The sequence below is a fragment of the Chiloscyllium plagiosum genome, chromosome 19 (assembly GCF_004010195.1).
Source record: "Chiloscyllium plagiosum isolate BGI_BamShark_2017 chromosome 19, ASM401019v2, whole genome shotgun sequence".
NCBI lineage: Eukaryota > Metazoa > Chordata > Chondrichthyes > Orectolobiformes > Hemiscylliidae > Chiloscyllium > Chiloscyllium plagiosum.
In genome coordinates this window covers 64,968,370-64,995,866 of record NC_057728.1, presented here as the reverse complement: position 1 = coordinate 64,995,866, position 27,497 = coordinate 64,968,370, and the positions used below count along the sequence as shown (strand labels likewise).

At 39.7% G+C, this 27,497-nt stretch overlaps 1 protein-coding gene across 2 annotated transcripts; it reads left to right on the top strand.

The window, feature by feature from the left end:
• The first annotated feature begins 83 nt into the window (after window positions 1–83).
• On the top strand, window positions 84–27,497 carry depdc4 (DEP domain containing 4). Of its 2 annotated transcripts, XM_043708762.1 has the most exons (9): window positions 84–208; window positions 5,789–6,203; window positions 7,593–7,738; window positions 9,909–10,104; window positions 11,277–11,503; window positions 15,175–15,317; window positions 17,703–17,828; window positions 19,432–19,510; window positions 26,249–27,497. In XM_043708762.1, the coding sequence occupies exons 2-9, from the start codon at window positions 5,887–5,889 to the stop codon at window positions 26,446–26,448; spliced, it is 1,434 nt and encodes a 477-aa protein (XP_043564697.1). In that variant the 5' UTR covers window positions 84–208; window positions 5,789–5,886; the 3' UTR covers window positions 26,449–27,497. The 2 variants fall into 2 exon arrangements, with proteins under 2 accessions (XP_043564697.1, XP_043564698.1); XM_043708763.1 differs by lacking the exon at window positions 17,703–17,828.

Below are 27,497 nucleotides of genomic sequence, written 5' to 3'. Positions count from 1 at the left end.
GGTTTATTTGGAAGCACACTAGCTTTTGGAGCGTTGCTCCGAAAGCTAGTTTGCTTCCAATCAAACCTGTTGGACTATTACCTGGTGTTGTATGATTTTTAACATTGGGATGTCATGTTGAGAAAGTTATCAGAGGACATTCGTGAAGTCTCTTCTGGAGTACTGTCTCCAGTTCCGGTTGCCCTGTTATAAGGAGGATATTCTTAAGGTGGAGAGAGTTCAGCAATGATTTACCGAGATTTGGGGAATGGAGGGTTGAGTTTTAAAGAGAGACTGGGGCTTTTTACACTGTGGCATAGATTAAGGGGTGACCATGTAGCGGTTTATAAAATCATGAGGGATATAGTTAAGGTGAAGCACAGGTGTCATTTGCCTAAGGTGGGGGATTTCAGGACTAGGGTTTTTAAGGTAAGAGGAGAAAGATTTAAAAAAAAAGACATGGGGGCACTTTTTTACACAGTAGTTTAGACTATAAGACATTGGAGCAAAAATTATGCCATTCAGCCCATTGAGTCTGCTCAAGAAGGAGAAAGTGAGGACTGCAAATGCTGGAGATCGGAGTCATAGAGTGTGGTGCTAGAAAAGCACAGCCGATCAGGCAACATCCGAGGAGTAGGCGAGTCTATGTTTTGAGCATAAGCTCTTCATTCCTGATGAAGAGCCTATGCTTGAAATGTTAACTCTCCTGCTCCTCGGATGTGTCCTGACCAGCTGTGCTTTTCCAGCATCACACCCTTTGACTCTGATAACTTTCTTAACCCTATTCTCCTGCTTTCTCCCCATAACCTTTGATCCCCTTTACAATCAATAACCTATCTATCTCAGTCTTAAATATACTCAATGACTTGGCCTCCACAGCTTTCTGTGGCAGTGAATTCCATAGATTCCCCACTCTCTGGCTGAAGATGTTTCTCCTTGTCTCTGTTCTAAAAGATCTTCCCTTTACTAGTTTGTACGTGGAATTAACTTCCAGAAGGAGTGGTCGATGTGAATGCAGTTACAATATTTAAAATCCATTTGGGCAAGTACATGATTTAGAAATGTTTTGAGGGATTTGGGCCAGGTGCAGGCAGGTGGTACTCGTTCAGTTTGGGATTATGGTCTGCACAGCCTGGTTGGACCAAAGTGCTGTAAAACTCTATAGCAGGATGGGGAAGTAGTGTGGGGAATGGATGTGGGTGAGGAGAGTGATGGATAAGTTAGGAGAATGGTAGGAGTGAGGGGAGGTGAAAGTGTGTTGGGGATTGAGGATGTGTGGGTGTATGGGATGAACGGGATGGAGATTGGGCGAGTGAGGAGAATGGGATGCTGAGAGAAATCTAGGGGAGGTTGTATGGCTGAGGGGAATACAGAGTTTGGGAATGGGGGTGTTGGTATGGGGTGCACGAGAGCAATGAGGGTAGAGGAATGGAGGTGGGAGAAAGGGTGTGGATGTTGGGGTGTGGGGTTAGGGATTGGGGGTATATGTATGTGGGCAGTTGGAGTTAGCGAGATCATGGGGGGCTGAGGGGTCAGGGTGCTATTTATGGGGTGCAAGGGTATGGAGTTGGGGGTGTCAGCATTGAAATGGAGATGAGAGTTGGGTTGAGGGTGAGAAGTCAGTGAGGGTGAAGTGAATCAGCAGCCATTTTTGGGTGCACATTTAAGATGAGACTACCTTAATTTTTTGGCATACATATAACATGACAAAATGCTGCTACATGCCTTTGGAATAATCATTTTTGAAATCTCATTTCTGAACCAAGTGCTCTCAGTGGATTTCTCCTTATCGTCTTTGCATGCTGCCAGATGGTCACCAGCTTCAACTATTTAACTTGTGTCATTTGCATGTGAGAGACAGTCACTTCTTGGAACATGCTTGCTGCAGTCCCTCCATTTCTCGTTTATGACCATGTCTCTGCTTTTTGTGAAGTTTACTCGCTTTGAGCTGAATGTTGTTGGCCATGTTGCCTGGCATGTGTTGCTCAACATAATCTTAAACATCTACGTTTAGCAAAGTTTATACAGTTCAGGTCACAATTGTGCTGCTATTAGCATTCTGCATCATGTTATGTTTTACAAAAGTAGTATAAGTTAATCTCTAAAATATAAAAGATAAGTCAAATCACAATACATTGAGTTAAACATTAAACTGAATCCTCTCCAATAAAACTAGCAAAGTATTCCTCCCCATGAATTCTAGATGTCATGCAGCAGGCATAACAATTTGCTGCATCATTTATTTTAAATTTTGATAAACCAATTTTCTTTATGACATGAACAAAACTGTCATGACTTAATGTCTTTGTCAAGCATCAATGTTTTGCAATGCACAATACCTTTAAATACTAAATGCATACCTTGAAAATGGGACAGTTCACTTCCTTGCTCAGTCCAAACTTTAAATTCTGTTTTACCGCCTCTGATCTCCAAATATCGTCTGAACTTTTCCATAGTCTATTGGATAAAACTACACTAAGGATCGTTTTCACTCCATTCTAAACCTGCACCTTTAATGCTTTGCAACTGATCTGCTTTTGAAATTTTGCAGAGTTCGATAAATTGTCTGAATGTTTTGGTTTATGAAGTCCTGTGTGACAGTAGTGATTCAAACTTGATACTGATAAAAGATATGACTGCTACTTTGTTGTCATCCAATTGTTAAATGGTTTTATTTCACAGCAATTGGCCCCACAGAGAAAGAATCATGATTGATTTTGCTTCATTAAATCAGTGCAACTTGTCTTTTTGCAGAAATGCTAAATTAGTGAATATCCAGTGCTTCCCCCATATCAGTTGATCACCTTGCTCAGTGGAGCACCTTCAGCGTTTTCTTTTTTAATCTGGAAAGGTGTGGGAATTCAGTCTTGTTGAGAAGCCAAGGCTGTATCTGATTCTTTCGATCTCCTTATTCACTTGTGTGATGACCTCAATTTGAATCCTTTGACCTTTGTCCCTGCCATTGCAACAGTGATTCACCAACAGATTTACTCCTACCCTACAGACAGTATTCGAGTGAATCCATCTGATGAGAGAGTGATCATTAAGCTGAACATTCTCATAAGAAAACCCAACGTTGTCCAGATTTTGTCAAATCTTCCATTCCTCCTTGTACAGTATTTACAGCACAGAAATTATCTGGCTCAGCAGATTCAAGCTTTGGTTCCTGATGAACTTACTCCTACCCCTGCGCTATTCAACCCCATCAAGTTCACCTTTAAAAAGATGAATTGTTTTTAGGTTTATTGTTTTTGCCCCAATTTGTCGCGAAAGGCACCACAGTACATTTTTCGCAATTAAAGTATTTTTTTCAGTAGTATAGATTATGCTTGAGCTATGATACCCAGAAACTTATGCTACTCACTGCATCCTACTTATAAAAAGTATCTTGTTGTATTTGGTGAGAAATAATTAGGAAGTGAATTGAGGTTTGAATGATATTGTGTAAAATATTTTAATCGTGATAATTACGTAGAAAGAATAAAGAAAGTGTATCAATGTATGGTTTCACAGAACGTAGTTGAGACAAACCACTTGAAACACTGACAAATCATTCTGTTTCGGTTTTTCAGTTTCACTTTCTGAATTTTTAAAGCTCCCTTCAGTTTTTCCATCGTTTCTCTTAAGAATTAACTGCCCACATCAAAGTATTGCTGCATAGCAATTTTTTTTCCAATGTGTGCTGGGGATTTCAGGGATAAACCTATTTATTAAAGAGACTTAACTTTAAACTTTTTTTGCTTGAGACATTGAAAAATACATATTTCATGAAATTAGCTTGCATGAGCTGCACAGGCTGGCAACGCTTTATACATTCTGCATTGAGATTGTTTTGAAGATTGTGTATTTCACAGAATTGTAGAAGTGTGACTGAACAGGAGGAGGCCATTCAGGCCATCATATCTCTACAAGCTGTCCCAATAATCAGTCTGATTTTGTGCCATTCTCTTGCCTTTTGCTGTAACTTTGATCCACATAGTTATTAATTGCCCTTTTGAATGCCTGACTTGAACCTACCTCCAGGCAGTGTTACCCATACCTAACAACTCGCTATGTGAAAATGTATTCCCCTCAGATAATTTTACTGTCTTTCCAGATCACTTTAAATCTGTGCCCCCTTATTTTTGTTTCTTTTGAGCAAGAGAAGTATCTCTATCTACTCTCTGCAGACCACTTGTGACTTTGAAAATTTCTTTTGAATCTTCTTTAAGCCTTCTGTCTTGTCAAGTCGAATAGTCCCAACCTCTCCAATCTATCCTCACAACTGAAATTTCTCATCCCTGGAACTCTCCACACTCAGTCAGCTAGAGTAATGTGATTATGCTCATTACAATGCATTTTCAGCAAGCTGCATTAATTGAAAAAAAATGTAATTGCACTTCATACACTGGCAAATCATATCAATTGTCCTGAACATAACATCAGTACCTCTGAATGTTTATCACTAGTCTGTCTAATGTCTTGGTATTCATTGCTTAAGCCAATTCATGCCGATAATGCAACAATGCAGAACGCCACGTGGCATTGTGTTGAATGCCTTCTGGAGGTCCACGTATCCCATGTCAACAGCTTTACTTTCTCCATCCCTGTCTTTCTACTACCTCTTTTTAAAGAAAGTCCATGTTAGTTCAACATAATTTCTTCCGTTAGATATCCATGCTGGCTTTCCAAATCAACTCATGTTTTTCTGCTTTTTGGGCGCATAGAGTCTGGACAAATTGGCACCATCTGTTGTGGGTTCAGGAGAGCTCACACAATCACAACCCTCTGATTGGTTTGGCTCCATATGTGAAGAAAGATGCAAACAGAAGCAAGGAGAAACCTCAAGCTGGCTGTATAAACATCTCTCTCTCTCCTTTTCTGAAGTTTCCCTAGTTCTCTGTCGAAAGAGCAGGAAAATTGCATTCAGGGACACTGAAATAAATTGTCCAAAAAGGAAAAGCCAAGACTCTGAATCCAGTCAATCAATCAGTAAAACTTGATGGTCGCATTGTCATCATAGAATTCGAAATATTGAGAGAACTATGCATCTAGTTTTGTGATGTGGATGGCTGATACAGATCTTTATTTCCCAAACTCCTTTTTTTTTCTTTTCTGTAATATTTGTCTTGACTGTTTCTCGGTGTCTGGAAATTGAACTGGAGTAAGGTTTAAGCAGTCTCTCATAAATTTTATTCCTTTTCTTGCCATTGTTTAGAAAATTGGTTTGGTTACAATGAACAGTTGTTTTGTTAATGACTAAAACCTGATGTGTATTTTTTTTAAACCTGAATCAGATGGTTAGGTAAATCGGATATTTTAATAATTTAATTAAATTTTCAAATTTGTGGCGAGTTTGTAACCAATAGGCATTGGTATCAGTGTACTCTCTCAAGCAAGTTGTGACAATACAGTCAGCTTTCACCAGTGAAGAAATGATCATTTCATTAGGCAAGACAGTTTTTTGATGCTGACAGGGAGATCGAACCAGGTAAGGACAGCAGCTTTTCTGTCTATGAAGGACAGTGGTGATCCAGATGGGTTTTTGTAGAAATCGATGATAGTGTCGTGATCACCATTATTGACACTATCTTTCGTTTTCAGATTGTCTGAACTGATGTTAATTTCCAACAGTTGCCATGGTGGGATTTAAGTATGTGCCCCTGGGCATTAGCCTAGGCCTCTGGATTGTTAGCATTCCCACTACATTAGGTGCATATGATTGTACTACAGAGTTGTGCACAGGATGTGAAAAAATTTGATATTCTGAGAGATGTGACAAAGCATGATCCAAATAAGATCCTTAAGATATTCCTTTTTTTAAATTCAGGACATTCAGAACCTTTTCATGCAACACAGCTGTGGAACAATATTATTCAGGCCCTCCATACTCAGGTGGACCTGAGGCAGCAGAGACTGCATTGGAGAATGCACAGTGACTGTTTCACTGGGGCTGATGCTGTTGATGTGGTGCTGAGTTACCTCATGCAAAATGTTTACTTCAGCAACAGCGACATTTCAAGGCTGAAGGCAGCCCGTCTCTGCCAGGCTTTGATGGATCATAGAGTGTTCTATCCTGTCGGTACAAGACTCTTCAGCAAAGAGCGGGAAAATCTGTTTGAGGATCGCAGCAGCAGTCTTTATAAATTTGTGGACAGCTACACATTACCAGGTGCTGGGAAAGACCAAGAAATGGAGAATCTGTTGTGTTATAAGAGACTGGTGTCAAAGAGGAAATTTCCTAAGTAAGTTTTTTAAAAAATCTTTCTCTGGATATGGGCAGTGTTGATTGTACAGCATGACATGAAGTTGTGTGCTAGCAGCCAAAATGTTGGTGTGAGATGGCAGTTTGATAGCTCCACATCGGGTAAATGTGACTGTTTCATTCCTTAAAGATCTTAATGGACCAACTCGCTTTTTGTGGCAATTGGACAGTTTGATCCTCACTGAATCAATTTTTCATTTCCAGATTTAACAAATTAAATTCAAACACTCAACCTGTCTTGGGAGTATTAGAAATTAGGTTCTCTGTATTACTATACCAGAAAAGTTGCCATAACACTGCCATATCCAGCAGTTTCAAAGTGACCATGAGATGTTTGTCTGTTGTGATCTGGGAAATTTGTATTGTTGCATATAGATGTTATATTTTCGCATCATGCTTAACAATACGTGTCAGTGCAAAATACAATTTGAATGTATATTGTTTGAATTATCTTTCTTATTGTTTAGAACTATAGAACATAGGAGCATGAAGAGGCCACTCAGCCTTTTGGGTTTGCTCCTTCATGCAATGTGATCATGGCTGATTGTTATCAGTCCTCTGTTCCTACTTTTTACCCTTTGATCCCTTTAGCTCTTAAAAACTGGATCTAACTTTGTTGAAAACTATGGATGTTTTAGCTCTCCAGCCTAAGGCTACGGAAAAGCAACTGCTATCATAGTTGTACAGCATGGAAACAGACCCTTTGGTGTACTCCTAAGCCCATCTGGTCAAGGTCTCATTGTACTCTGAGATAACCTTCTTCACTGTCCACAAGACTATCAATTTTGGTGTCACCTACAAAATTACTAACCAATCCTCCTTTATTCACATCCAAGTCATTTGTGTAAATATCAAAAGCAGTAGACTGCTCTGTCTGACACACAGTAAGAGAGCAGTTTAGGTTAACTGTCATTCAGTTATATTTTTTCCTTTGACGTGGTCAGGTAGTTGAGCTGATTGCTGTGGAAGATGATATAATTGTGTGAAATTGGATTGAATGTACAGTACAGACAGGCCATTTGGCCCAATTAGTTTTTGCAAACACTTCTGTTATTAATAAGATTATTGAGCTGGAATCTCTATTTCAGTGGAGTTTTCATTTGCGAAACCTTCCCTACCCATTGTTGCATTGGCATGGATCTGGATATAATGTGACACCTCTTGTGCACCAAAGAAGAACAAGTTATTCAATGTTTTTTTAAATTTGATTGCATACAATGCAATGCAGTATTTGATTTTACTCTAATTGCACTGTTTGAATTTTGTAACACCAGTCTCAAATAGTCAATGACTAAAAAGTATTTCATGATGATTTCCAAAACCCTGATATGAAATTCTAATTGTTCCTTATTTTGCTTTTATTAAACAGACCAGTCAAACTTGCTTTTTCGAATCCTGTTGCTTTGGAAGCTTGTGATAAAAGAATTGAAGAGCTTTTCCATACTATCAACCTCCGTCCATCATTACGGCCAAACCTAAAAGTAAAAAGCCGAACCAACTGTCTGACCAAAAAAGGTGAAGTAGTTTTACAATTTTTTTGGTCACGTGGACCGACATGTGCAAACTGAATTTTACTTTTTTGTATGTGCCTGTCACTGTGTTTCCTCCAAAATATAATTTGTTAAAGCAATTTAATTAAACCCTGTCTGTACATTCCATTTCATTTCTAATAGCGATTCCCAGTATGAAAGTTAGACATTAATTTAATTTCATCTCTCGTGCATGGAACAAGCTACAAGTTTTATGCACTTGACATTTCAAATGAATTTTAATAGCAGAGTCTCCCAAGTTCCTACTGTCATTTTTGAGTAAGCACACTCAGTGCTGAATATGGATTTCAGCTGACACTGAGACAGAGTTTTCATTTGACATGTTTCTGACTTTGCTCCTTTTGGCCTGCATTTTGCAAGCAATCCAGTTGTGTCACTCCTCCTCCAGGGGGATATGTGAAAACCAGTCTCTGCAACTGCCATAGGTCCATGAAGAAATGGACCTATGTTGAGTTAAGAGCTGAAAATGTGTTGCTGGAAAAGCGCAGCAGGTCAGGCAGTATCCAAGGAGCAGGAGAATCGACGTTTCGGGCATGAGCCGTTCTTCAGGAATGAGGAAAGTGTGTCCAGCAGGCTAAGATAGAAGGTAGGGAGGAGGGACTTGGGGGAGGGGCGTTAGAATGTAGCCTCTACGTGAAGCCAACCATGCATTGCTCAAATGTTTGTTTATTTTCAATTCCATCTCAATGAAGTTTTCAGTACTAAAGGTGGAACATAGAATTTGTTATTTGTACAAGAGAATCACTGAGGTTCCTAATCTCTGGTAAAATTGAAAGAAGAGCAACAGGAACCCCAAACATGTCAGTGATTATTTGAAAGAAATGTTGTTTACTGTTTATTATTGGTTGAGTTACTCCTGTGTTTCTGCTAGCTGAGTGGAGACAGGTTTTGTTTCCACAGTGAAATGAGTTTTCTGTCCACGTAAACTTTTATGAGAAGCTAGTGTGATATCACAGGTGCAGCTACACCTGCTCTGATCGATCTGTGTCATATTTGCATTGGGAATATACACTTCATCCTGGGATTGCTCACCTTCGTTCTCCCACTCCTTTATTTCTGAGTTCCACAGTGGCTGGTCGATTAGTTTAGTTATCCAAGAATTCGGGAAAAAGGGCAAGAAAATCCTCGAAGTGAGGGTTGAGTTTAGTTGAGAGGGAGAGACAGACTCTGGTATTGTAACTAACCACTGATTTTAATCACATTTTCTTTTGTGCTTAAGCGAAGAGTGAGATGTTTCTGTATTTGGATCAACTCTATTTCACAGATGCAAAGTTAAATTCTTTCACTGCCCCAAGAATCAGTCCCAGCTCCTGGAAATTAACCCCTTCTTCATTTTGGCATTTGTTCTGTTTGCTACAACAACTATGTGGTTGAGTGTCACAATTACCTGAAGAATTGGGAACAATTTTTGTGTTTCTGGTTACTTGCTTGGATTGTGTCTGGTTGACACTGCCAATTAATGCTTGCTTGAGAACTCTCAAACCCAGTGCAGAAAGCACTATTTTGATCAGCAAACAGAGGAGACCCCATTCCATCAGGGTGGGGTAAATTTTAACCCGCTTCAGGTAAAAAGCTGATGTCTAACCCACTGTCACAGTAACTTTGATTTTATATGTGGTTCTCTTAATGGCTTGACTGAAATGAGAAACTTTTATCAGGAATTTACAGGCATCCCTGCAATCAAAGTCAAACTGGGATGATCAAATAACTGTTCTGTTTATGGTCCTGTTAAAACTGTTGACCATTCCTTGACTCAATTTTTTGGGATGGGGAAAATTCGTTCTACATTTGAATGACCCCCCCCCCCCCCCCCCTCCCTTTTGACCTGAATTGTTGAGGTCAGTCACTTAGCAGCCAATGAAATAGTTTTAGAATGTGTTTGCTATTGTAATATCAAAAAGCGCAACAGTTAATTTCTGTCACTGTACTCACAGACTTGAGAATTGTGGTTTCTTTGCCCTATCCTTTTCCCCCTCTGCAGAAATTAACCCACAGCTTGAGTATGCATTTCAATATAAAAATTGCATGCATTGACTAATCAGTTTGTGACTGAGATTGTTCATAACTCAGCATGTGAATACTAATGATGTTTCTTACTGTGCTTCTCTTCTACTTTCAACAATCCTCCACAACAGTTGTAGAGGATGTTTGGAAGCAAACAACTTTACTGCAGCTGCTACATTTAATTCACCTTCCCATCTTGGACAACATCCTGGAATCTCCAATGAAAGCAAAACGAAGACGACTAGTTCAGTTCAATCAGAAAATTGACCTTGTTATCTCCAACACGTTCCTGGATCGAGAGGTTTCTCAGAGCCTAAATCTGCCCTAGTTAGTATTTGCAAATACCTTTGTATCTCATTCAAAGAATTAGGAACAAATAGCATTTAAGTGTAATAAGTCTGTGATCTGAAGTATTGCCTTAATCTTTTACTGTGCAGAGGAGATGAAATTACTGGAAAATCTGTCATAAATCTCTTTCCATTTATTAGCTATTTGGAAAAAAATGAGACATTGCATGCGGTGTATGCAAAACCTGAAAAACATCTTCAAATGAGCTTCTTCACATCTCGCTACTCTCTTGCTCACCCTCTTACATTTGTATGTGTTACTTTATAGCTGAAAATGTGTTGCTGGAAAAGCGCAGCAGGTCAGGCAGCATCCAAGGAGCAGGAGAATCGACGTTTCGGGCATAAGCCCTTGAAGAATTCTCCTGTTCCTTGGATGCTGCCTGACCTGCTGCGCTTTTCCAGCAACACATTTTCAGCTCTGATCTCCAGCATCTGCAGTCCTCACTTTCTCCTATGTGTTACTTTATGCAAAGTTCAAGTAATTTGGTAAAATCAAAGAGGACTAATTTTCACTCGGGTTTTGTAGAAGCTATTTCATCCAAATTCGTTGTGGGGTATTAACATATCAGAAATTTTGTGCACATGATTCTAGAAATGAGAGATACAGGAATGGGATGAGAACAGACAAATTGGGATTGTTCTTTTGCGAACAAAGAAGACTGAGAAGCGATTTGGTCAAGGTAACACATTAAAGTGTAGGCAGAAAAACTGTACTTGCAATGTCTCAAAGACCAAAGAACACAGATTTAAGATGATTGATAGAAGAGCCAGAGGTAATATGAGGAAAAATCTTCCATGTATAAAGCGATTAGGATCTAGCGTGCACTGCCTGATGGTGGTGGACACAGATTCAATCATAGCTTTTAAAAAGGGGTTGAATAAATATTTGAAGAAGGGAAAATAACGGGGATATGGGAAAAAAAGGCAGGGAACTAGAACTAACTGGACTGATCTTGAGATGACCTGGCACAGATTTAATGGGCTGATAAGTTAATTTCTATGTTAAACTATTCTTTGAACTAGTCACAGAAACCCTCCAGAAAAAAGGCCAACCCTGACATTTGTGCACTGGAATATATTGCGTCTCTGTCAAGATAAACCATGTGTGAGACATGCTTCCTCAGTCTGTGTTGGTTTGGTTTGTATCCACAGTACTGATAAGTGGTTCGCAGTTGCAGTCGATTGCCTGGAATATTTCCCAGATGAGGTGATTGTGCACACGAGTGAACTGTTATCTCAGATCGCAAATGACAGGGAGGCTGCAGAAAAATACAAACGAGTGCTGTTTGAAACTATAGTGAAGCACTATAATCAGAACAAGGAGCCACTTCTCTGCGATCGATATCGTGACATATATGCCGGGATCATTCAACTTCTTGGTAAGGAATTTGTTTTGTAGAGCTGTGTAAAGAATACAAATGTTGGTGATTTGGCCCTAAATTATGGAACAACATGTTACTGTATTTGGATCAGCTCTATTTCACAGATGCAAAGTTAAATTCTTTCACTGCCCCAAGAATCAGTCCCAGCTCCTGGAAATTAACCCCTTCTTCATTTTGGCATTTGTTCTGTTTGCTACAACAACTATGTGGTTGAGTGTCACAATTACCTGAAGAATTGGGAACAATTTTTGTGTTTCTGGTTACTTGCTTGGATTGTGTCTGGTTGACACTGCCAATTAATGCTTGCTTGAGAACTCTCAAACCCAGTGCAGAAAGCACTATTTTGATCAGCAAACAGAGGAGACCCCATTCCATCAGGGTGGGGTAAATTTTAACCCGCTTCAGGTAAAAAGCTGATGTCTAACCCACTGTCACAGTAACTTTGATTTTATATGTGGTTCTCTTAATGGCTTGACTGAAACGAGAAACTTTTATCAGGAATTTACAGGCATCCCTGCAATCAAAGTCAAACTGAGAAGATCAAATAACTGTTCTGCTTATGGTCCTGTTAAAACTGTTGACCATTCCTTGACTCAAATTTTTTGGGATGGGGTAAATTCGTTCTACATTTGAATGCCCCCCCACCTTTTGACTTGAATTGCTTGAGAATGGTAAATCTTAGCTAATAATATGTTTCAAATTTCAATGACTCAGCGAATATGTTCATTTAAAATAATGAGAAAGCTGTATATATCATGGGCGGCATGCAAGTAATGTTTATTGACTGGTTGCCGACTGAAAAAAAAAACCTCAGTTACAGTGTCTGTATTAAACAAATCTTTGTGCTCTTTCTGCCTTTGCTGTTGTCCTTTTTTTTTGTTAAACACATTTTTAATTATATCTGCATCACTATTTCCCCTGCCCCAATACTGTTATGTTGTGCTTTGTGTTGGTCTCATCTGTTTTCTGTCTTACCCTTTTGTGTGCCACACTCCAAACTGTGTCTGTTAGGTTCTCGCCAATCATGCCCTATTGATGCGTTAAATATATCGTTTTGCCTTTGTAAGAAAATGGGAAGAAGTCAGGATAGGGTGAGCTGTTGGGAAAGTACAGCAACATTAATGACTGAATGAAAAGGTGGAGGGTGAAGTTTAAGGAGGACACCTTCCTGTGATTAGATTGGGGTGGGGGAATGGGGTGTCCAGTGGTAACGATGCCAACAGTGAGGATTCAACTGTCGGAAGGGAGCAAACTAACAAGCCTGAGATGTTGTGGAGCAGAATGCTGGACATGTGATTAATTGTGTTAATGAGATCTGGGAATGCTGGGGTAAGCAAATAGTTGTGAACTTTCAGTCTGAAGCTTGAAAAACTTCATTCTGACCTGTAAAGGCATACCTGCATAAAAAAGGGAAGAAGGGCTTATGCCCGAAACGTGGATTCTCCAGTTTCTTGGATGCTGCCTGACCTGCTGTGCTTTTCCAGCAACACATTTTCAGCTAAAGAAGGGAAACCCAATGGAACAGGGGGGGGATTGAGGGGTTACAAGTGGTTGAGAAGCACCAGAGTGAGGGGACTGCATTATCTGTCTTTTGGTAATCTGGACTAAATAGTTCTGATTTAACTTAGCTGTCTATTTAGCTGCTTTGTAATTTGATCCAATATTAGAGGTTTTGTAGAACAGGAACCATCTATGAACAGAGAAACAGTTTTAAACTTGCTGATTAGCGATGAAATTAGAGGTGTATGAGGTTTTAACCGTGTTTGCCCTCACCCACTCTTCTCCCAGACTGGCAGGGAAAGAAACAAATGGGGAAATGTGGGTTTACACAGGAACCAGGAATCCACTGAGATTGATGAGCAGTCTCTTATTGTGACCTGCACCAGACTGGCACTGGCTGGAATAAGAGCCAACATGATTAATAATCAAGCAAACCTTCAATGACCAAAGGTGAATGAATCTCAATTACCTGGTAACCCATAATGAGGAATCAAAAAAAGCCATAATGTCTGATTAATTTTGAGTTTTGGTTTTAGGAAGTTACCAAACCAGGACTGAGAAGTAACAGGAAATTAGCAAAGTAAAACTGAGTTGTAACAGGAATAAATCACATGATTTTAATAATTTTCTTTGAGAAAAAGATCTTTCCACAACTTTAAAATTACCAAGTACCTCAGCTTCAGGTGTCGTCGCTGTATAGTAACTGCAACAACATGCAGACTAAGCAGTCTTAACGTTGCACAATTTCCTTTTAACAGTGGTGGAAGATAAAGTGCCACATCAAAGATTATTGCAAAAAACAGAAGTTATGGTGCAGTCGATAGGATCTTGGCATGGAAGGAAGATTGATTGGCTATCAGGAAACAGGCAGTATGTGTAAACTTGTCTTTTTGTGACTGGTATGCCACAGGTCTCAGTGCTGGGGCCTCAGCTGTTCATAACTTATTCAACAATTTGGATGAAGGGGAGGAAGTTATGATTGTCAATTTGTGATAAGACAAGTGTAAGAAAGTTGGTTGTGGAGACCGCATAAAGCTCACAAAAAATATTAATGGGTTAATTGAGTGAGCAAAGATGTGAAATTCTCTTTTATGGCAGGCAGAATTTTAAATAATCATCTCAAATGGTGAGACATTGCAGAACTCAGATGCTGAAGATTTAGGGTGTCCTTGTGCATGAAGCTTAAAAGGCTTGCATGCATTATATGCCAGTAAAGCAAGTAATTGGATCATAGAATGTTATATAATTTATCACAAGGTGAATAGAATACAGACTTGAGTTTATGCTTCAGTTATTTAGGGCACTGTTGAGATCTTATTTGCAGTACTGTGCATTGTATTGGTTGCCTGATTTTATGAAGGATCTAAATGCATTGGAGGCAATTCAGAAGAGAAATATATGGAACAGGCAGGTTGTATTATGAGTAAAGAATCCTGAAGCATTTTGACAGGGTAGATATGGGAAAGGTGTTTCTCCTTAGAGAAGCTACAAGTCGGGGTCACTTAAAACATGGGTCAGCCATTTAAAAAAAGAGATGAGGCAAGACCTTTTTCTCTCAGTAGTTCATGGGTGTTTGGAACTCTTTTCCTGGAAAGGTCATGGAAGCAGAGTCCTATGTTTTGAAGGCAAAGGTATGTAGATTTTGTTAAGCAAGATTGGGAAAGTTTATCAGGTATGGGAGGGAATATGGATTTGAGAATACAATCAGATCAGCCATAATTTCTTTCAAACTCGTGATGACGGCATCACTAGCTAAACCAGCATTTATAGCCCATCCATAGGAGTCAATCATATTACTTTGGAGTCACATGTAGGACAGACAAGGTAAAGATGGCAGTTTTCTTTCTTAAAGGACATGGGTGAACCAAATGGGTTTTTTGGACAATTGACAATGAATTCGTAGTCATGATTAGATTTTTAATTCCAGATTTTTATTGAACTCAGATTCCATCATCTGCTTTGGTGGGATTGAAACCCAGCTCTTCAGAGCATTTACCTGGGTTTCTGGATTAAATTCAATGACAATACCGTTGCCTCACATTGAATAGCAGGGCAAACCCGAGGGGCTGAATGGCCTGTCCTGCTCATGATTCTAATATTTGTATGGCATAACACTTCCATCATACGAAAAAAATCACTAATTAAAACATTTCTGTACAAAACTGTAGAAAGTGGTAAGCCTGGACAAGCTTTGGAAGCGGCCCAACTTTGTATTCGGTTGTTGGAGCCGAACTGGAGAGAGGAGTTGAACAGGTTGCTGTCGTTCATGGCTGTTTCTGGAACCCCGGATGCCTGCATACTGCAGAAACAGGTTTATCAGTGTTTTAAAACTCATTGGTGACAAACTAGATAAGAAAAGTATGACTTGAAAATATATTCTAAAGCAATTTTCAAATATTTCTCAACAAAAGACTTATTTTTTGACGAAATATTTCATTTTCAGGTAAGTCTAAAGGCCAAGAGAAGAAATGTGTCAGGTCATCAAATTTGAGTTTGAATTTTTGAATTGGCTTTATTGTCACATGTACTCACTCACGAGTAAAATGAAAAGTTTACAATCTGCCACTTCCCGCACCATTTTAGGTACAAAAATACCTAGGCATGGAATCTTGAATCACAGCAGGAAATTAAGCAAATTAAACATTGCAGATCCTCTTAGTACAAGGTAGAAAAACAAAGAGTCACAGCGAATAGTGCAACATTACAGTCCGTAAGCGCGTGGTCGTGCTGGGCTCGCACCCCTCACAAGGACTCAGCCTTGCCCCTACCATTACCCTGGGGCTGCCCACTCCCCCACTCCCCGCCCGGGGGCTGTCCGCTCCCCCTCTCCCTGCCCCGGGGCTGCCTGCTCCCCCTCCCCTCTCCCTGCCCCGGGGCTACTCACTCCCCCACTCCCTGCTGCTTGGGATGATTGCCTTGTGTAGAGACTAAATGAAAGTGACTGTTGTCCAGCCATTTATACCTAAAGAAAACAGTCAGCTCAGTGATGAATCCCAAAATGAAATTTGGGCTCAAAAGAGAAGTAATTTTTTACTGCACCTTGGATATCCTTGGGGATCTCAAAACACACTTTTACAGCCAGTGAAACAATTTTCATGAAGTGTAATCCGTGAAGGAAATGCATCAGCCTATTTATACCTCGAAATGTTCCATAAACAGCCAGATAAATGTCTGGAAATCTGCTTTAAGTGATCTTAGTTGAGGAATAAATATCGATGAACGTACCACTTTCCCCCTCATTTTCAGTTAAATAGCCCCTAGAGGAATTTTTTACACCCATCTGAGAGAGTTGACATGATCTCTCGTTAATATCTCACCTGAAAGATGGCACCTGTGACATTAGAGAGTAGTAGTAGCACTCTCTACTACTTTGGGAGAGTTCGCATCAAGCTGTCAAACCCTATATTTAAATGGTGTGAGTGTTTGCATGTGTATGTATTTGAAATTGTTTGATTTTACTTGCTGATGAAAAGTTGTCTTTGAAACAACACAGTAACCAGCCTGCATAATAGCTCCAGTTGTTCACAGTGTTAAATGTCACACTTTGATGCTGCCCTAAATCCATCCTAATTTTCATTATCAATTATTCATCAGTTGGTAGCATGAACCAAAAGCAGGAAATTTTACAAGATGATGTATTAACATGTCAGGACAAAAAAATTGAAAGATTGTCTGCAATTCGCATTGCATAATTCATTGGTTAATATTGTGTTGTATTCTTCAGGTATGCAGTACTGATACATACCAGAGGTTAAAATGTTGGCTAAACAGTCTAGGCACGAGCTTTTCTGGTTTTTGCTGCTTCTCCCCAGAAGTGTTATTGCATGCCATCAACTCCAATCTCACTGATTATTTGTTCCCTATAATTACCTTCAACTAACATATAACAATCGTCAGTTCCATCGTTCCATTTGGCTTCAGGCATTCCTGTCAGACTCTGGTACATAATAACCGGCACATCCTAATGTACTTGGTGGTGTGAGTAATTGAAGAAGTAGCATGTGGTATGTGCATCATGCTGGGGGGGAAACAGCTTAGTATTAATTTATGGTGTCAGAAAAGATCCCATAATGTTATTTGAAAACAGTAAGAATCCACTCCAGTGTTCTCATCATTGTTTATTCCTCAAAAAAAACCCTTAATAATTGAAGCATAAACAGTTTGCAGCTTGTGAGAGTTTGCTGTGTACAAGTTGGTTGCTGACTTTCTTAACCTAACAGTCGCCGTACCTGAAATGTTATATCACCATAGTCTTACCAGACCATAGAGGCTGCTCTCTCATTAGAGAGAAGCGACTGGTGGTGATTTAACCTGAGGGCCATCAGACCTCAGGCAAGGCAAGAGGTTGAGAAGCAGAGTCCTTCATGGTAACCTCCAAACTGGTGATGGGAATTGAACCCACACTGTTGGCGTCATATGCTCTGCAAACCAACAATCCAGCCAACTGAGCTAAACAGATTCCCACTTAAAATGTATTTCATTGGCTGTAATAAGGCTTGTCGGTCCTGGCATTCATTCCAGTTTGTTCTTCCTTTCTGCTATGTCCTGCCACCATTGCCTTGATGATCTTGCTGTTTGACCATTAGAATTGTACGCTGTGGTCTGGCTTTGGCTGTACCAGCGCTTGACCAGACTCTCGCTCACTCCTCAGTCTTGTGCCTTACAGTTCTGACTTATGATGATTTCTATTTTGTAGAACACCAACAGAACTGTAATAAGGAAAACATTTACCAAAGCTATCGTACAAAGCAAATCTCTAACAAAAACACAAGCTGAAGAACTGGTCATATTCCTAGTGGATAATCACACTGAGCTCTTCAAGGTACAGTAGTGTGAGAAAGGTTGACTGCTTATATAGGAAGGAATATTCTTGGATATTTTCAGTATCCCAATGATGTCTGTAACTGACTGTTGATTCCTACTTGAAAACTCTGGGATAGTTCTTCCACTTCCCAGGAAGCATGTGAATACAACCTGACTTGGTTCAGGCAAGAGGCTGTCAGTAGGGGAGTGATTTTATTTTAGGTGGGGGAATCATAGAATCCCTACAGTGTGGAAGCAGGCCCTTCGGCCCAACATGTCCTACTACTCTATATTTACCCCTGACTAATGCTCCTAACTTAAACACCCTTGAACATTATGGGCAATTTAGCATGGCCAGTTCACCTAACATGCACATCTTTGGACTGTGGGAGGAAACCCATGCAGACACATGGAGAATGTGCAAACTCCACACAGACAATCGCCCACGGCTGGAATCGAACTTGGGTCCCTGGTATTGTGAGGCAGCAATGCTCACCACTGAGCCACCGTGTTGGGGGTGGGGTGTGCTGTGCTGTCTCCCCCAAGAATGTCAATTTGTTATTCTTGAAAAAAGGAACTCTGTAGAATTATGTAGAAGATAATTTGGTCGAGCCAAGTCTGTGCTGATGTCCACCCCAGCTCCAGGGGATGATGTTTGTTTGAACATCCCCTGTTGATTTCAACTTGGAGGCTGCTTGACTCCAGGAAGTCCCTCCTCATCATTTTACAAGCTTTCCATTTCCTATGTTGTTCGATTGTCTGTTTGAGCTTGGGCTTGAATGAACGAGAATTATCTGCAGTTGATCTTTGTGAAACTGGAAGCTATTCCATCAGATCAACAAAAATGCTACATGCATTGCTCCTGACATCTGGAGATCATTGCATGCTTCCCATATTTGTGCACTTTCAGGCAGGACCTCTGATCCTGGCTGGAACAGTGAAGCCTCAGTGCAACCATCAGGAGTAGACGAGTAAAGAGGTATGTCAGTGAGGATGTAGCTACATTTTAGTCACTGCTTCACTCACGTTCAGTTTTCGAAAGTTTAAAGTCTTTTCAGTCGGCAGGATATTCCATTCCTGAGAACACCCTCCAGTGCTGAAATTTGCGGATGTGAAGTTCATTAAAAGTGGGTTTAAAATCGTAACTTTTTGCTCGTGGGTGTTGAATTTTGTTACTTTTGTTTTGGTGTGCAGAGGCGAATTTGTGATTTGTGAATTTGCTAATACAGAGGAATTAGTGTAGTTGTGTCAGTGTCATTTGTTGTCCTGCACTCAGCAGTGACTTGGAACTCATGCATGCTCCCTTTTCTTGTATTAGGTTCAAGTTGCAGCACACCAGTTTATTCTGGTTAATGAAGTTGTTTTCCATTCCAAATTTACAAATCAAGTATAAAAAAAACGCAGGGATAAGTTCACTAGAATGAGTTGGCCCCTTAACCTGATACTTGTACTTGGAATAGATTTTGAGAAATTATGGTTTCTAACTTGTTAAATTGTATTTTTTATTTTAGTACCTAAACCAAATTTTATTTTTGAGGTAAACGAAATGAATTCTCAAACAGCACTAAGGTGAAGTGCAACAACTTAATGTTTTATTCCTGTTGTGTTTTTCAACTCCCTAGATCCCTAGTTCTCTGCTTCAGATGGTCAGGAAGAAGCTTCTTTTCCTTCAAGGAGGAGGGGATCCCAATACTTCCTCAGGTACCTCAGGCATATACTAATATAAGCATGGAGGAGTATTTGATTCCCTTCGTTGTCTTAAATTCTCTCAGCAATACACTTCTTGATAAGAACATAAGAACTCTGAGCAGGAGTAGGCTGTCTGACCCTTTGAGCCTCCTCCACCATTCAGTAAGATCATGGCTGATCTTTTCATGGACTCAGATCCACGACCCGCCCTCTCATTGTATCCCTTGGTTCCTTCACTGTTCAAAAAAAATTATCTACCTTAGCTTTAAAAACATTTATTCAAGTAGCATCAACTACTTCACTGGGCAGGGAATTCAACAGATTCACAACCCCCTGGGTGAAGAAGTTCCTTCTTAATTCAGTCCTAAATCTGCTCCTCTTAATTTTGAAGCTATGCCCTCTTGACCTAGTTTCACCTGCCAGTGGAAACATCCTCTGTACATCTATTTTATACATTCCCTTCATAATTTTATGTTTCCGTAAGATCCCCCCTCATTTTCTGATTTCCAATGTATGTAATCCCAGTCTACTCAGTCTCTCCTCTTAAGCCAACCTCCTCAACTCTGGAACCAACCTAGTGAACCTCCTCTGCACCCCCTCCAGTGCCAGGACATCCTTTCTCAAGTAAGGACACCAAAACCGCACATAGTTCTCCAGGTGTGGCTTCACCAGCATTCTATACAGCTGCAACATAACCTCCCTGCTTTTAAACTCAATCCGTTTAGCAGTGAAGAACAAAAATTCCATTTACTGCTTTAATTACCTGTGGCACCTGCAAATCAACCTTCTGTAATTCATGCACAAGGACACTCTGCACAGCAGTGTGCTGCAATCCTTTTTACTGTTACTCCTAACAAAATGGATGACTTTACATTTATTAACATTGTATTCCACCTGCCAGACCTTTGCCCACTCACTCAATGTATCTACGTTCCTTTGCAAAGTTTCACAGATGTCTGCACACTTTGCTTTACCACTCATCTTAGTGTCATCTGCAAACTTTGACAACCTACATGTGGTCCCCAATTCCAAATCATCTATACAAGTTATGAATAATTGCTGTCCCAACACTAATTCCTGAGGCACATCACTAGTCACTGATTGCCAACCAGAATAGCACTCATTTATCGTTGCTTCCTGTTAGGCAACCAATCCAATATCCGTGCTAATGTTTTACCCGTAAAACCATGCAGCTTTATTTTATGTGGCAGCCTCTTGTGCAGCACCTTGTCAAAGATCTTTTGGAAATCGAGGTACACCACAATTGACTGAAATAAACTGATTTATTTTGGTCCTTCATGTATAGATATCACTGGGGCTGGGTAAGCATTTATTGCCCATCACTAATTGTCCTGGAGAGGAAGGGGTGCGCTTCCTTTTGAAACATTGCTGTAGGTATATCCATGAAGCTGTTAAGGAAATGAAGATTTGGACCTAGTGACAGTGAAGGAACAGTGATATATTCCCAAGCCAGTAACTCAGAAGAATGTGCAGTTGGCGGTGTTTCAGTGTAGATATTGCCTTTGTTCTTCTCTATGGAAGTGGGTCGTGGGTTTAGAAGGTGCTGTCTGAGGAGCTGGGATGAATTTTTGCGGTGCGTCATTTTGGTGGTCACTGCTGCTATTCAGTCTGCTGCACTGTTGCCTCACTCTTTCAAATGGGGCCATGGTGTCAAGGGCAGGCATCCTTACCTAATGTCTGGAACCCAGCTCTTTGTCCATATTTCAATCAGGGCTGTATTGAGATCAGGAGTTTGTATCTTGCAGAATCCAAACTGATCATCAGTAACTAGGCTATTGCTCAGCAAGTGCTGCTTGATAGCATCATTGACGTCACCTTCTGTAGATGATGGGATAGAATTGGCTCAGTTGGCAGAATGCAAAACCTGGCAGTTCCTTAGATTAAAATGCAGTTGCCATGCTTTGTCCATTCATCTAATCTATCAATATCCTGTTGTAAGTTTATACTGTCGTCAACACTATTTATGATGCAACCCAATTTTGTGTCTGCAGCAAATTTGGATATTTAACTTTTTCTGCCTTTATTTAAGCCATTAATGAATATTGTGAATAATTGAGACCCTGATACAGATCCCTGCAAGACATGACTCGTTAATCTTGCCAATTTGAATATTTACCCATTATTCCAAATCTGTTTTTTTGCCACTCAACCAATTTCTTGTCCCTAGTAATAATTTACCCTCAGTTCCATGGGCTTCCATTCAAGCTAAGTCTCTTGTGTGGGACTTTATTAAAAGCCTTCTGGAAGTTTACATAAACCACATCCATTGACCTATTCCTGTCCACCAGCTGTGCCACCTCTTAAAAAAACTGACCTACCCTTAATAAAACCATACTGACGCTCCCTGATTAGGTAAAGGTCAAGGTTTTCATTTAACTTCTTGATTATAGACTCCCAACAATTACCCCGCCGCCCCCCGATAGATATAAGGCTAACTGGTCTGTTATTCCCTGATTTCACTCTGTCACCATTATTAAAGAGTGAGTGACATGAACACATTTTCAGTCTAGGGGTCAAACTCCTAAATCCAGGGAACTTGGAAAGATTGTGGTAAGGACATCAGCAGAGTGCTCTCCTACCTCCTTTAACACCATTGGATAAAAACCATCAGGTCCAGGGATTTGTCACTCTTCACTTCCATTAATTTACCCAATATTGATAATTTACTTGAGCTAAATTTATTTAGACCCTGTCCCTGATTCTCTGTTAATCTCAGAATAAAATCTAGGCTGGTGCTTTTTATTTTGTTTTAATTCAATGTGGCAGTCTTTCACTGAAACATAGGCATACAAGGCTACAGGTTTGGTTTTAACAATAAAACAGAAGTTTATTATACAAAAGGGGGAAAAAAACTAAACAAGCTATCTGCATTGAATATGTTTTGAAGATGTCTAAAAATGTTGCAGAATAAAATCTTATCTTCCCAGTCTCAATACTTTGCATTTAATCAACATCTAGAGAAACTTCCTTCCTTTGCAAGTCTGTCTGTTGATGTTATTGCTTCTTTACAGTTCTAGTTCTGTGAGCTATGAAGGCTTTTTCTTTGAGATCTCAGTTGTAATCGTAGGACTTGCTCAACTTTGAAGTATTTTTGGAGATTTTGAACTAAACATTCTTGGTTTGTTAGCTTTCACAAATCTTGTGTTAAGTTATTCCTTTGTTGATCTGAACAATGAGTAACTGTTTTTGCATCTAACTTCAGTCAGATCTTTTTCAAACTGACTTCAGAAGCTTTTAACTCAATGTTTATAAAATTGCTTATCCCAGCTAATGGCTTCATGTTTTATTCTTCTGTCAAAGCCCCAAAATATCAACAAATTTGGTTCCAAAAACTCTGACTTAGTTTATGATTAAACTAGTTTACTCAGTGGACCGACCCCATATGCTAGCAATTAGAATCCAAGTTGTTAAATTTAAAAACAATTAAAGGATGAATGGTAGTTTATCATTAAGATCATCAAAAGTTATTTGGAAAAGGCAGGCAATTGGAGTTTTGGATTTATCAGTTCAGCCATGAGGTCATTGAATGGCAAAGAAAATTTGGGGACTAAATGGCCAATTTCTATTCCTGTGTTTTATGGTCAAAAATATGATAATTGCATTTGCATCTGTACCTTTCATCACACTGACATCCATGATGCTGGGGACATCCAGAGGAGGTTGTAACGGATCATCACTTGGCAAAGATTGATACAAATCTTTGAGCCTTATCACACAGTCCATTGAACCTGTTTTGCATGCTAAATACATGTACGTTGCACCTCTCAAATCATCTTGATTGGTTGTTAGTCAATTAGTTAATTATTCTGAAGTGCAGTCATGGTTGGCATGTACAACAGCCAGCTTATTTATAGCAAGGTCACAGCATGAGGCGACATAGATTTAGGGCAGATGTCAGAGGTAGTTTCTTTACTCACAATAGTAAGGGCGTGGAGTGCACTGCCTGTAACAGTAGTAGACTCGCCAACTTTAAGGGCATTTAAATGGTCATTGGATAAACATACAGATGAAATGGAATAGTGAAGGTTAGATAGGCTTCAGTTGGTTCCACAGGTCGGTGCAGCATCGAGGGCCGAAGCGCCTATACTGTTCTAAACAGCAAATGAAATGAACAACCAGATGACAATTGAGGTTGGTTGTGAGGCACTCCCCTCATTCTTTGCCATAGAATCTTTTTTTAATATCCACTAGAACTGGCACATGGAACCCACAGTTTTAATGTCTTATCTGAAAGATGTTGCCTTTATAAATACAGAATCCTTCGCTTAGTACCAGCTTGAATTATGTGAAGGCAAAGACAATCTGATCATGACGAAATGTCTCAACTGCATATTAGCAGATGTCACTGTTACAAACTTGATGTCATGAGATTAGTAAGATTGAGCTTGTATCTGAGCTAATTTCGATACAGACTATAAAATGCTGAGAATCCCTTGAAATTGCTTGTTTGAAGATCTGGTGGCTGAAACTGAAACGCAAAATTGATGTGAAAGTGCAAGACGAATAATCGTGGCTGGTGTCTTTGCAAATTTAGGAACTGGTTGACTTCCTGATCTTCTGGAATGGGTAGTTTCATTCGGGGTAGGGTGTGCAGAAGAAACTTTTATAGCATTCCAAAACTGATTGGATAAATAATTCAAAAAATATTTAAAACTATTTTAAATCAGAACAATTTCCCTTTGGAAGAGATAATGCTACAACCAACTTCTGCCGTTTTCCAGACTGTTTCCTTTGTTTCTCACTACTTTCTCTGAAACTCTTAAATCCAAATTATCATCTCACTTGACTTTTGTAGCAAGAATCAGTGTCCATATTTTGATGCTTCTTGTCGCTGCTTCCAGATGGGATGCTTTGGGAATTTTCAATGTTGAGCTGCCACCGAAGTGTTGTAGAGTGCTTGTTGAAGAGGAATGAATGACTTATGGGAATTGTGAGGAACATTGCATTGTCTGCACTGCCACACAGTGCCTTGGAGAAGCTACTGCATTCTAATTGTCATTTCAGCTGATCAGAGGCAAGAACTAGCGTCTATAATAATTGTTGAGCAAGACATTTTTTTGCTAAGTCTGAAAAATAAGTTGACACTACAGCACAGTACTGAGAGTGTTGATTACAGCTTTTATTTGAAACCTTAAAGACCTGTTTGCCTGTTATGATAATTCAAATGGATTTTTAAGTTCCCATGGCACAAATAAAGCACAGGAATATGAGCATGCTGATCAGCCACTCTGTATTGTCCCTTCATTCCAGTGCTTTCCACTCTTTTAACCACTGTTACCTCACTTCAAAAGCTGCCAACATCATCAAAGACCCATCCCACTCCAGTAATGTCCTCCGACAATGTCTTCTGTCAGGCAGAAGATACAAAAACTTGAACACATGCTCCAGCAGGTTCAGGAACATCTTCTCTGCTGTTATTAGACTGATGAATGGACTCTGTAACTTCAAATGTTGGTCTTGCCTCATGCATGTCCTGTGCAGTGTAATTTGTATGCCTCACTCTGTCCAAGTTTTTTTTCACCCAATTATCTGTACATCCTTGCTTACTATGATCTGCCTGTACTGCTCGCAAACAAAGCTTTACACTGTACTTAGGTAGACATGACAGTAAATCAAATCAAATTTCAAGGCTTTAAAATTGTCACCTCTGTGAGAACTGAGAACGCAGAATGGAGGGACACGACCACAGCACCACAAGAGGGCAAAATATTTTTGTCCGCAAAATTCTTGGCTTATGATTTTCTCCATGTGATTATGATGAAGTGGGACAACATGTAAGCACAACGAGCACGGTGCAGAATACTGAAAGGGAGTCAGAACTATTGCTATCTCTGAACTTGTGACCCCACTTGGGGTCTCAACTCTCACTTTGGGAAGCTCTGCTCTATTCAATCTGATCTTAGTTTATTACCTTGGTTCCATATGTTTTAATATTTTCATCCAACGAAAATCTATCAATTTCATAGTTATTAAATTTTAAATTTACCCCCATTTTGGCAGACTCTTTTGGGAAAGAGTGCCGTATGAAGAAATGCTTCCTAATAGTATCCCTGAATGGATAAGCTGGGACTTTTCACTGGAACATCAAAGGTTGAGAGGCAACCTTATCGAGGTTTTATAAAATCCTGAAGTGTATAGATAAGGTGAACGGCAGGTATCCTTTCTCTAGGGTGGGGGATTTGAAGACTATGGGCATAATTTTAAGGTGAGAGGAGGAAGATTCTAAAAACATGAGCAATTTTCTGTGGAAAGACGTTCCAGAGAACGTGGTGAATGTGGGTACAGTAGAACGTTTAAAAGACATTTGGACAAGTACATGAATAAGAAATGTTTAGAGGGATATGGTCGAAACGCGGCCAGATTGGACTTGCTCAGTTTGGAATTATGGTCGGCATGGACTAGTTGGACCAAAGGGTCTGTTTCTTTGCTGTATGACTCTAGTATATCAACTCCACTGTGTGTTAACAATCCTTCCTCAACTTTTTCGCAAAACATTGTTTGATTTGTTCATTTTCTGAATTTTGCTGTGTACAAATGGGCTACTATTGCATTTGCCTACGTAACAATGTGATGGTATTTTGAAAGTCATTCACCAAAAGTAAAATGGGTAGAATGTCACAGAGATGTGACCAGATCCTACATAAATGTAAGTTACTTTACATCATTATTACATTGTCTATTCTCTGCAAAAAAAAAACTTGATAATTTTGATTGCTTATTTTCTGCCAGGTTTTACATTCTGCCAGCACGTAACACAGAAAGAATTTGAAGAGCAGAAAGACAAGACCACCATGGACCAACTTAAGCAGTTAGTCCAAGAGATCAGTCAAAACTCCAACACATCTGCAAAAGAGAGAAACAGACTGCTTGAGGAATTCCAGAAACAACACCCATCAGTGTTTGTTCAACGCTACTCAAATATCATTTAGGAGGAGAATATCAGTGAGATTATTGCTGTTTCTTTTGAACAGATAGCATTTTGAATGAATGCAAGAATTTTCTTGAGCTGGCCATTTGGCATCTGTGACAGTGATGTTTCTAATCACCTGGCTCAGATGTTATTATGCACCTCTGGAGCAAGTGGGCCTTGAACCCAGGCTTCCTCTTCTAGAAGTAGGGACACTACAAGTGCACCACAAGAGGGCAAAAATATTCTTATTTGACAAAAATCTTGGTTTATGATTTTCTCCATTTGATTGATTTACATTGATTTGCACTAAATGTAACAACTAAAACTATCAGTTTGTCTTTGTTGGAATGTTTCATTTTATGCTACTGATTATGTTGTGTCTGAGGTTTTTTAGTGGGAACAATTGTTCACCCTTTGTATACAGGAATTGACACATCAGGCTGCTCTTCTGAGTTTGCACTACCATTTGGGAGGCTCATCTGACTGCATTGATTTCTGGCTGGGCAGTCAACTGGTGGGGTTCTGTGCCAGCAGTGTGAACATATTACTGTCTCCTGTCAAATGAATCTTTGGCCATCACAGGGATATGAAACAAACTTAGTTAGAGACAAAAAAAACCCTGCAGATGTTAGAATCCAAAGTAGAGAGGCAGGAGTGTTCTTTCAGCCTCCTGCCTGTCTACCAGGGATTTGAAAGGCAAGAGACGTTTTCTATGAACTATGAGGCTGTTATTACGAGGATCGAGTGGACTTGGGTTGAAGCTGGCCACCTGTGTTGTATGATGTTCCTTGCTCTGGAGTTTTGACATTTCCTCTTCATTTAAGCTCTGTATCTATGAAATTCTCAAACAAATAGGATGAGGATGTGATTGCAAAATCTGACGGAGTGCAAAGAGTCAAAATGTGCTCAACTAATTGGCATCAAGTGTTTTCTAGATAGCTGCATTTAATAAAAATAAATAATTAACACTAATCTTACTCTGGAAATAGGTTTGCGAGAAGGTTTGTTTTCAGATGTTTTGTCACCATACTAGATAACATCATTAGTGAGCCTCTGGGTGAAGCGCTG